This window comes from Antrostomus carolinensis, unplaced genomic scaffold, assembly GCF_000700745.2.
Source record: "Antrostomus carolinensis isolate BGI_N321 unplaced genomic scaffold, ASM70074v2 scaffold33393, whole genome shotgun sequence".
Lineage (NCBI taxonomy): Eukaryota > Metazoa > Chordata > Aves > Caprimulgiformes > Caprimulgidae > Antrostomus > Antrostomus carolinensis.
In genome coordinates this window covers 1-11,275 of record NW_010307920.1, presented here as the reverse complement: position 1 = coordinate 11,275, position 11,275 = coordinate 1, and the positions used below count along the sequence as shown (strand labels likewise).

At 43.3% G+C, this 11,275-nt stretch overlaps 1 protein-coding gene across 1 annotated transcript; it reads right to left on the bottom strand.

Annotated features, from left to right (window-relative positions):
- Window positions 1-3,052: 3,052 nt before the first annotated feature.
- Window positions 3,053-10,973, bottom strand: EDEM2 (ER degradation enhancing alpha-mannosidase like protein 2). The gene is made up of 8 exons (XM_010165618.1): window positions 10,854-10,973; window positions 9,565-9,690; window positions 8,666-8,877; window positions 7,439-7,580; window positions 7,025-7,149; window positions 6,166-6,310; window positions 4,859-4,980; window positions 3,053-3,575 (listed from the first exon to the last, which is right to left on the bottom strand). Exons 1-8 carry the CDS (start codon window positions 10,963-10,965, stop codon window positions 3,084-3,086), a joined length of 1,476 nt encoding a protein of 491 aa, XP_010163920.1. The 5' UTR covers window positions 10,966-10,973; the 3' UTR covers window positions 3,053-3,083.
- Window positions 10,974-11,275: the final 302 nt, after the last annotated feature.

Below are 11,275 nucleotides of genomic sequence, written 5' to 3'. Positions count from 1 at the left end.
GTGCTTTACTAGTGATTTTTTACTTGACTGTTAACTTCTGTTCCCGGCTGAGGGTGAACCCTTCGCACACACAGGCAGAACTCTGCTCCGTCACACAGCACCCGAGGAGATGTGTGAATCGAATGGAAGAAACCAGGAAGCAGAGCCCAGTGAGGGCAGGAGGAGCCCGGAGCAGAATCACAGAATCCCAGACTGGTTTGAGTTGGAAGGGACCTTAAAGCTCATCCAGTCCCAACCCCCCTGCCAGCAGCAGGGACACCTTACACTAGACCAGGTTGCTCAAAGCCTCATCCAGCCTGGCCTTCAACACTTCCAGGGAGGAGCAGCCACAGCTTCCTTGGGCAACCTGTTCCAGTGTCTCACCACCCTCACACTAAAGAACTTCTTCCTAATATCTAATCTAAACCTCCCCTCTTTCAGTTTAAACCCATTTCCCCTTGTTCTGTCATTAACTGCCCTTATGAAAAGTCCTTCCCCAGCTTTCTTGTAGCCCCTTCAGGTACTGGAAGGCTGCTCACCACACTGCTCGACTGGAGCTCTCCCTCCAGCTGGAATATGCCAAACCAGACCTGCCACCTCTGCCCACAGATGCCCTTTCACTGCGAGGCCCGTGGGAGGATAGGCAGCAGGCCACAAGTTGTACCTTTATATTTTTTCCCAGCTGACCTGTGATAGTAATTTTGAATCCATCAAGTTCTCACTAACAGCAGAGCCTCTTACGTTGTACATACAGGGAATGGCATCTGATCTCTACTGGGACAGCCAGCCACCGATGATTTCCCCTTGCCATCCCTTAGAGAGAGATTCACCAACATCTGTCCTTCATCACGTTGCCTATGAAATAGCACAACTTGCACACATGTCACTACGGTTTCAAGCACACTCTGTGTCCTCCCGCAGAGAGGCCAAGTCATAACAGTGCTCCATTCAAAGAAAAGGCTTTTCTAAGGAACCTAAGAAATCATTTCACAGTTCTTTTTGTTAAAAGAAAGTCTTAGTAAGATAGTAGTCACTCCCAAATACTGAAACAAACTACAATTAAGGCCTTCTTGTATTATTCTGACTCCTCCATCCCACAGCACTAATCAAGATCCATCTAATTACCCACAGTAGAACAGTAGCTGTGGACAGATGAGCTCTTTCAGCTCCAACTGTGCCGAGGAAAGATCTGCACTAGTGCTATAAAGTTACATGAAATTATTACTCCTGCCCTTCCCAATGGAAACCCTTTGGCAGTTGTGGATAAACTACTACCCATGTAGTACTACCCTAGTTGTGGCTACTACCCATGCTACTGGAGCCTCTTAGGTGAGGGTACCAAAATGCCATGGTTACTAGGGATCTTCGTTGGTAATCTGCAGCCTATCCCCCAAGTCCTTCATTTTCCTCTACTTCATGTGTGGAGCAATGCTGAGGGAGAATCAGGACCAAGCACTGAATGATGCCATCAGAGAAGGCCTGCATTTTGTTGTCCTACAGATTAGACAATGAACAGCGTGTGAGATATGAACAGCTGGAAAAGAAAAACATAACTTTATGGTTCCAACAAAGAGCCACCAAGAGCTCCATCTTTGTCCAACAGTGCCTCAATTTTAGGGTGCTCTGTTCTCAGTATCTCCCCTGCAACAGTCACATCAATGCAGTATTTCCAGAACAGCAGCTGTCCCACCTGCTAAAAGGAGAAGTCGAGAACCAGAAAGGCCAGTACAGGTAACCAGTCCTTCCAATAGGTCTGTCTGTTCAAAGCTGCAAGTCTCTTTTACTGTAGTTTATCCACAACTGCCAAAGGGTTTCCATTGGGAAGGGCAGGAGTAACGATTTCATGTAACTTTATAGCACTAGTGCAGATTGAGGCAAAACCAAGAGTTTCTCAAAGCAACCCCACACCAGCAAAGACTGGACACTGACCCACTTGTATTTAAATATTTCACTGGCCACATGGATTTGTTTATCCTGTATAATGACACCAAGATGAGTGCTGCAGTTGACAGGCTGGAGGGACAGGATGCCATCCAGAGGGACCTGGACAGGCCTGAGAGGTGGGACCGTGCAAACCTCATGAAGTTCAGCAGCCCAGAGGCCAATAACCGTGTCCTGGAACATCTGCTCAGCTGTCTCCTGCACCAAGGGAGAGTTGTGTTCCAGTGTGAAGCAAGTCCCCTTCCATCCTACCCTTACACACACTACACCTACAGCTCAGCTGGTCCACCCTGAGGCCAGCTTCACTCACTGAGGTGGCTGGTGCAGAATTACACAAGTGAGGCCCCAAAGAGAAGTTTAAAAGAGGAAGGAAATGGGGCAATTTCATAGGAAAAGCATGGGAGATTCTGTAAGAAGAAGGCAAGCTCCACCGCAGAGTAAATGAAACCTTCGCTAGTCCATGCTCCACCTCAGTCTGCAGATGATATTACGCTCACTCATCGGGTTCAGGCAGGTGGTACTGACCCACAGGTTCTATCTACATAGAGGAACTGAGCAATTTCCTATGTTGCAACTGCTCTACTCCCCACCGTGCCATCCTTCATGCTGGACAGACATGCTGGGTCTACAAATCTGAGCCTTCTCCTGAAAATCAAAAGGTTTTCTTGACTGATTATCAATCTGTTGGGCAAACTGCATATTCATAAAGAGGCCAAAGAGGAGAGCACATCCCAGAGGAGACCCGCAGCCTCAGAAGTGAAACCACAGGCAGTGATCTGTGCTATTTCCTTTACGACAGGAAAACTCTTGGGCTGATTTTTATAGAGCAAAGTAAGCTGTGGACTCTGTGTAAGTCTAGAAAGCTCCAACACAAACTCACAATTAAATAAACGAGGTACCTCTAACCTGCAGACTTTTCTTTCTCTTTCTGAACACCCATTTGCTATTCAGGCAACCAACTGGTTTCAGATCAGCAACTTTACAGCGTTAGCAGCCAACACCCCTATCACATTTTATGAACCAGCAGTAGCAGGATTTAATGGGAAGCTGTTTCACTTCATAATGCAATTCACATTGTGAGGTACAACTTTTTCCATTATGAAACTATAAAAATATATTCCCAGAGTCTGAATCAATAATTTAAACTGATAATAAAAATAGAATCAAGTGTTATCCAGGAAGACCTGTCCTAGTACTGCAAGTTTAGAGTTAAAAGATTGACTGGGGCAACTCAGGAGGGAGTGTGAGCTCTTCTTAGAGGTTCTCTTCTCTCCACCTTTCTCTGAAGAGGCAACTTCAGGGCCTTTTGCACTTTCCCCTTCGCCACGGTCAGAAGCTCTTTTTAAAGTGAATTTCTTGTTTTTCTTCAGTGAGTAAAATGCCCGCATCAAGTCCTCCACCTCCCACTGCTCTTCCTTCCGCTTCCTACAGCAGTGCAGTGCAGCAGGGTCTATGGGATGAGCTTCAGTGTTGAAGACGTATCCTCCAGCATTCAAAACACATTCCCCATACGGTGTAATCACCACATCAAAGACTGATCCATCATTGTGAATGAAGTTGTCTGGGTCAAACAGCAAGTACAAGTATTTTACTGTTTCAGCCAAAAAGAAGGATTCCATGCGATTATCCAGTCTGTGATCTCTCAAGTCTTTGATCTACAAGAGAAAAAAATACTGTGGGTTACAGTTATATTGAATTCAGTAAGTTAAGAACTTAGAGGGAAAAGTAAAACCAGCTTGCAAGTGATTTCAGTTGAACAGCACACTATGGCACCAATTCACCCTGTATTTTAAAGAGTTGTACACAAATCCATCAACAAGGTTTCAGATGTTTTCAGTTAGTATCATCTAGTGACAAGGAATGGGAAACTAACAGTCAGGAGAAATGCACTTCCTACCTGGGGAAGGAGAAGTGAGTAAGCTTCCCATCATTTCGCCCACTACAATAAAATCATAAGGCTTTTACCTGCTTCCCAACTCACAAGGCCTAACACCCAATACTTCTAAGGAGTTTTTGGTAAACCAGAGCTTGACAGTATGTTTGAAATCTTCTATTAAGTGATTTTAGAGAAATTAGTCACTGCAGTTCTCTTGTGTTTGATCAGATTTTCAAGACACAGTGGGAAAACAGAATCACACAACTGGCAGGCAGAAAGCCTGCCTATGAGCCCTCCTGCTGAGCTGGAACACCTAGCAGCTACCAAGATACAGGAGGCAGGAGAAGCTTCTGATGCATTCCCATGTTTTGGGCTCTGGTGACACAGCCAAAGACAGAATTTATCCCACTGTTCAGGCTGTGAGGGAAGTTACTACAAGAAACATGACCAGCAGTTCTGATATTGGCTTCACAGAGAAATACCACAGGTTGGTTTGAAAAAGAAGTCATGTTTCGATCAAAGTTTCAATGGCAAAACATCATTCCTGAGAACGCTTCCTAAAAGCTGATTTTTAGCAGCCATTTAGCCAACTTAGGAGTTCACAGAATCACAGAATGTTGGGGATTGGAAGGGACCTCAAAAGATCATCCAGTCCAATCCCCCTGCCGGAGCAGGAACTTAAATGAGATCACACAGGAAGGCGTCCAGGTGGGTTTTGAATGTCTCCAGAGAAGGAGACTCCACCCCCTCCCTGGGCAGCCTGTCCCAGGGCTCTGTCACCCTCACTTTTTTGAAATTTAAGCAGAACCTCCTGTGTTCCAGCTCACACCCATTGCCCCTTGTCCTACCACTGGGCATCACTGAGAAGAGCCTGGCTCCATCCTCATGACATTTGCCCTTAACATATTTATAAACATTAATGAGGTCACCCCTCAGTCTCCTCTTCTCCAGGCTAAAGAGCCCCAGCTCCCTCAGCCTTTCCTCAGCAGGGAGATGCTCCACTCCCTTCATCATCTTGGTGGAACTTACAGTTACAAATTGAGAGCACTTGGGAGCACTTACAGTTGCAAATCCACAGTCCACCTTGCTGATTTTCTCTATTGACTCCACTGCGTCTCTTCCCAACTCTAAGAGTGTAGGATCTCTCGTAGCACGGTACAGATACATTGCACTCTCAATCAGCTCTGCAAAAACAAACAACAAACTAACATTTGCAAGCATAAAGATTACCAAACCACATACACAGGGAAGACAAGATATTCCTTGAACTAATTTAACAATACTAAACAGCCTAGTTTGCCTCATATTTCCTCTGGCTCAAAGCACAGACACTTGCTTTTACTAAGGATGTGCTACAAAGAAATTCACTCTAATGAGATTGCATCAGCTCAGGTGAGAGTGAGCAACGCTCCCCTCCCACGTTTAGAGAGTGGGAGGGGAACAAGAGAGAAAAGGATTAACACTCAGTTGTTAAAGGAAGAAAAGATGCTTCTAAGAAAGGATTACAAACAAGAAATTCAACCCCCAAAATACAGTTTTTAGCCAACATGTAAGCCTCTCAAACAGGGGTATGTAAAACACCACAAAACCAGGCGCTATCGAAACAGTCTATATAGGCAACACGTGCACTGTGTTCACTTTACTATGTCTTTGTGGATGAATTTGAAATACAATACATTTGAAAGTTACTGCTGATGAGTATTTTTGGTAAAAGTATCCAATGGGGATGTCACCTGAACACTCAGATCAAAAGGAAATTAATTATTCTCACTTAAAAACTTTTCCTGACCTGATAATCAGGTGTGATTGTTTGTTTTTGTTTTTTAAATTTGGAGTTGTAAAAAAACCCAACCAATCAAAAAAAAAAAAACCATCAGAAAAAAAGACAGATCATTTCACTGCAGTATTACAGACAACATATAATTCCTCTTATACACTGAGCTCTACTAGCACAGCTAGAATTAGTTCATTTCAGGAACTCAACAGAACTCGAATGGTTCTATTCATACTCACTGTCACTTCCTAATTTTAAGGACACAAGCAGCCACATCAACATTTTGGATGACTTTAAAAAATATCAGAGAATCTAACACTTAAACACATCAAATTGTGAACTCAATTAATTAACAGGCCCTCTTTATATAGTAACACTATAGTTTTCTTCCTTTAAAAGGCAGCCCTGCCTTTGCCAATGGCAGAAAGCAAAATGTGTAGCTTTGACTATGGAAATCATTGGTCAAATGCAGGCAGGAACTAAGTCAAAGCAAAACTGGGGAGGAACTTTTGGAGGGCAGGTGTTGCTAACATCTGCTCACACCACCAGAGCAAAAGCAGGGCTCCATGCTGCTTTCTATTTCATTTCTGCTTACCAGGCCTGAGTGGATATCCTTCTCTCTTGTCCACCGTGTAGCCCTGGGGAATGTTGTAGAACTCAGGCAGCCCACCAAACTGCTTCCAGACAGTGTAGTAGTTGAGGAAGGTTCTCATGGCATTATCTACATCCCCAATTAGGCTCTGAGAGGGAGGAAACAATTAGCAAAGCAACATCTGGGTGAAGAAGAAACAGCAGAGGAACTGATGCAGTAACACTCCTATAGTCAAAACAAGAGATGGTGACAGCAATCAGTTGTTCATCAGGTCTGAACGGTGTCATATTTAGCCATGATGCCTTAAGAACAGGTAGGACTAAGAAGACAGGTGCTGCTTTTCTGTTGGATCACATTCCACACACCTGAAACAATATGAAATCTCTCTGATTTTTAATTAACAGAAGGCTGGCTTTCTTCAGTCAACATTTCTTTTAGTCAGTCATAGCATCCAGTCTGTGTCAGTGGAAATGCCAAAGTCCCAAATCAAACATAAGTACTGATAAGAAAGCAAACCTCTTAACAGGAAAACATTCACACAAATAAAACATTTATGAGGTGGTGGGAAAAAGAGGTGTGATTTTCTTCTTCCTTATGTTCCCATCTGGATTATGAAACCACTATCAGTGGAGTTTGCTGCCACAAAACTGCCCTTCCATCATGCTTAATGGGAGGCTTTTTTTATAGACCATAGATAAAGTCAACATCTGCTCTTCCACAGACTCACAACTACTGTAGATTTTACCAGAGATCAAAACAAACTTTTAAACCAGCACAGATTAGGGTTATATTTGTAACTTTTATATTAAAGACTGACCCAAGTCAGATGAACAAAATATGCTACTGGTATGACAGCTCTTACCTGTAGGCCTGGCCAGTAGGCCTCCAGGGACTGAAAAACAGGCATGGACACTGTTCCTTTGTACATCTGAACCCAGAGGTACCAGTCATCAAACTTTGTGTAATTTTTGATAGCTTTGTTATATTCTATAAAGAAACATAGATGGGTAGGTAATCCAACAAAAAGAATTATTATTATTTTTTTTAAGAATGAGAGAAGCCCCTTTTTTACCTGAGCCATGTCAAATAAAGGACTTCTCAGGATGCTCACTTTGGTAACTCTCTCTTATCACAGACTGTTCACAACAAAACCTTCAGGATGTCTTGAATGAACCTGTTAGATTCTTTATCTTCCACAGTCCCACATGCAAAGTTTTTACAGGTGCAGTCAGGGAGGAATTCCTGGGACCCTTCACACAGAAACCAAACTGCTCACCTAGAAACATGGACATCAGCTCCTTGTCCTGCAGGAGAATGGCTCCTTTAACAAGGTATTCAAAGTAGGAGTCCACTCCAGCCCCAATGCCAGCATCTTGGGCCACCCACTTGGCAGTTAACACATCAATGTGGTTACCAACCTGGAAGAAGTGAAAGGAGGAGGAAGGACAGAGTTAAAATGGAAATAAAGCTTATCTACAAAATAATAATTAAGAAAATCCCCACACAGGAAACCCCTGACCTTTTTTTAGGCTATTTCACAGATTCACAATGTCTATTCCAACCAGTGTTTGCTCCATTACATGTTTATCAGTGTCAGAGAAGTACAAACTGTAGAAAATATATAACATTGGAATTTTATGCTTCCAATGTAAATGCTGGAGGATAGAGGCCAAGGACATCAAAGGCATGAGATCTACCATGCTAATATTTAAATAGATCCTTCAAAAGTGGGACTCTTCAGCTTAGAAAGAGACCCAGCTGATGGAGAATAAAATACACATTTGTGACTTGCTTAGCAAAGATGAAAAAAGACCCAGCTATTCAGTTTTGAACAAGGATTAGGGGTATAAACCAAAAATAAACAGATTCCAAAGCAAACAAAGGAAACACTTCTTCATACAGTGTCTGAATAGATCTGTTCCACTTCATATATGCGACACCAGGAGTTCACATAGGTTCAAAAAGCAGAAATTAACTGAAATTAACTGAAGAAAGTTAAATTAACTGAATAATAGAAATTAACTGAAGAAAGACTGACCAGGGGACAGTGAACACTGAGGTAACACTTCTAGCTCTGGATATTCCTAAAACACCAAAGCTGTAGAGGCTGGTAATATCTGGGTGCACTTGCCACGTTCCTACTCTCTTCTGCAGGCCATTGTCACACCAGGCATCAGACAGACCTTTTATTTAATCTGTGACAGCTGCTGTTACAAAAAACTGCAATCCCCAGTAGAAGGCATTTGTCTCCCAGCCACATCTGTTACGGAACAGAACAATGGCATAATGTTGGGTGGCACCATTAAAGCGGAGATGTGGAGGCTGCAGGTGTTCAGGAACAATGTCAAACATGCAACTTCAGCCCAGTTACTGGCACTGTGATTATTTATCTAGTTCTCTCTCCTTTCTGTTTATGCTTTTTTTTTTTTTTTTATGCTTAGAATTGCATCCACAAAACTATACAAAAAGCAGAGCAACAAATTCAAAGTCATTCCTCACTCACCAGCCCAATATCTGACCGATTTTTCCACAGTGCCTTCAAAGCCTTCCTGGCAACATCCTCAAACACTGGGTCACCAGTAAGGTGGCTTAAAGTGGCAAATTCCACTATAAATGTACCAATTCCAGCAGTACAGGTAACTGGGGTCTCTCCAGGGTTTACTCCATGCAACAAGTTCACTGTTCCATATGGCATCCCGGTTGGGGTCTGAAAAGCTGAAAAGAGTATTTTGGGTTCACATGAGTGTTTGCTGTTATGTCCAAGAGGTTGTAAAGTAAACAGGTGCCTCACATTCCACCCTCCACAGGCAGGAAGCAGGACTGGAGCAACTGCAAATGAAATGAGTGTGGTCCTAGGAGGGACAGATAGGGCATCCCAAGTGACACTCAGTCCTGGGAAGGTACTGCAGATCTCATCCACCTTGCCCAGAGTAGGCAACTGCACCCCTACTTTTTTTTACAGCACAAGCAGGGCAGATAAAATGGAACTACACACACTGAGCTTGTAATTACTCGGTGGTAGCCCAGGGCACACACCACACAAGCAAACACTGCCATGTTATCAGGGCACACGTCCCAGCAGCAGCCCATAAAGGGGTAGATATGGATGCATCTTCTTGTCTTTACAAGCTGCTGTTTCACAGGCTTGATTTGTTATTTATATGAAATATATTTCCCCTCAACAAGCAACAAACAAACTGATGTGTTCAACACATACAACACTTGGCATGCCTATATGCTACTGGTATCCTGCTCTTCACAATGTTTTCCCCACAAGCTAAACTTGCTTTGAGCTCAGGGAAGGCAGGACTGGTTTATGAGTTTACACATCACGCAGTGTCATCTTCATCAAACACATCTCAGGAACTAGAGGACAGTGACACAAAGCAGATGAGTTCTCACCCGGGAGGAGTTTGCGAGCTGCTTCCTCTGCCATCCTCAGGAGAGGTCCAGAGCATGGCCAGCCCACTTCTACTTCAACGCCAGCCTTCTTCGACAGCAAGTGAGCAGAGAGGAGACCACCTACCACTGGAAGGTGGACAGTAAGAATCTCATTAGAGAACATGAGGAGGAATGAATTCTCAATCCAGTTCTATTTATTTGTATTTATCATGATGCAGAGGCTGTGTTTATGGAGAAGAACAAGGAGATGGTTCATCTGTAACAGCCTAATTCAATATGCCCCAAGAGTGGTTTGCTTCTTCCTGCCTGTTTGCAATGGGTAGCAGATACCTGTCTTCCATTATCTTAGAAGCATCAGATCCTACTTGCCCTACAGTACCTGCCCTGCAGACAATCAGAGAGCTAACAGTATAATGAACGTGAATGTCTGTGATAGGAACTCTGCTTCATTTCTTCCAGACAGCTTAATATTGTGTTTGTGTAGAGTAAAACAGCATGCCTTCCTAAATTCCTTGGAGAAAAATGTCTAGGTCAGAGTCAAAAATTTCAGTGTGACTGACAGAGGCAGGGAGTATCAGCCCTTTCACAGGCTTGTCCACCATCACAAACAAGCACAAACACGGGGAAATTGCTCTGCTGCAAAAATTGGCTCAGCCATATTTGAGAGGAGAAACCAAAAAAAGCCTAACTAACATCCTGGAGGGATTGAAGAGTCGTGCAGACATAGTGCTGAGGGACATGGGTTAGTCAGGGACTTGTCAGTGTTGGGTTCGTGGTTGGACTCAATGGAGCTTAAAGGGCTTTTCCAGTTGAGGAAATTCTGGGATTTTGTTTTGTTCCCTGTCAGTGTTTTTTATGTAGATAGCACTGAAGCAGTTATGCATTCAACTGGGTACCAGACTCCAAAGGCCTTTGTGATTTTCAAGAAAAAAAGACAAGTTTCACTTTATGAAGCTAAAGCAAGAAATTAATAATCTCTACTCAAAAAACAGTACATAAAAAAGACACTATATAGCCTTTGTACTGTTTCAGCGGAAAAGATGTTTATTCAAAGCTCAAATGCTGGCACCAGGTTACTGAAACTGCCACGTCTACTTCCGTTTGCATTGAGGCAGGAAGCAAAAACGCCACGTGCAAAGACAAAAAGGAAGTGACATCTGTTTGGGATTCTTCTCTGTGTTTGCATCACAAATTCACTCTGACCACCACCTCGTGTTATCTCTGGGTACAGTTCAGAGACTTGTACAGGAAGGAAACCCAGCATAAACACCACATAAAACCCACCTCACCTCGAATGTTAGTTTCAAAGACAGATGCATTGACATCAATATCAAAATCCACCCCTTCCTGCAGCACGCTGACGACTCGCTGGAACTCAGAGACATTTCCCAAGATCTGCATGGGAGCAGGACAGCAGAGAGTAAGGCTTCAAGTTTACAGGGAAACAAAGGTGTAACTCAGTGTTAGGGGCTAATTCTAATTTTGTCTGATTATTTTGTGAAATCATTAATTACAAATAGTAGTAAAAAAAGGAACTGACAGTTAAACTGACACTTTAATCTACTTTCAGAACGTTTTATTCCCACACTTTAGGTCTTTATCCCCGAGTCAGAAGGTGCCAGGGGTGGGCAGCAGCTCTGGCCACCTGCCCCCCCAGGGCTGGAGCGAAGTGACACACAATAGACATTTGATCAATTAATGACTGATTTTC

Excerpts from the sequence above, each read along its gene's own strand:
- EDEM2 (XM_010165618.1), bottom strand. The coding sequence starts at position 10,965 with ATGCAGATCTTGGGAAATGTCTCTGAGTTCCAGCGAGTCGTCAGCGTG. Across the intron at positions 9,691-10,853 it reads CTTTGAAACTAACATTCGAG|TGGTAGGTGGTCTCCTCTCT; the intron begins GTGAGGTGGGTT and ends TCCACCTTCCAG. Across the intron at positions 6,311-7,024 it reads CCTACTGGCCAGGCCTACAG|AGCCTAATTGGGGATGTAGA; the intron begins GTAAGAGCTGTC and ends CCTCCCTCTCAG.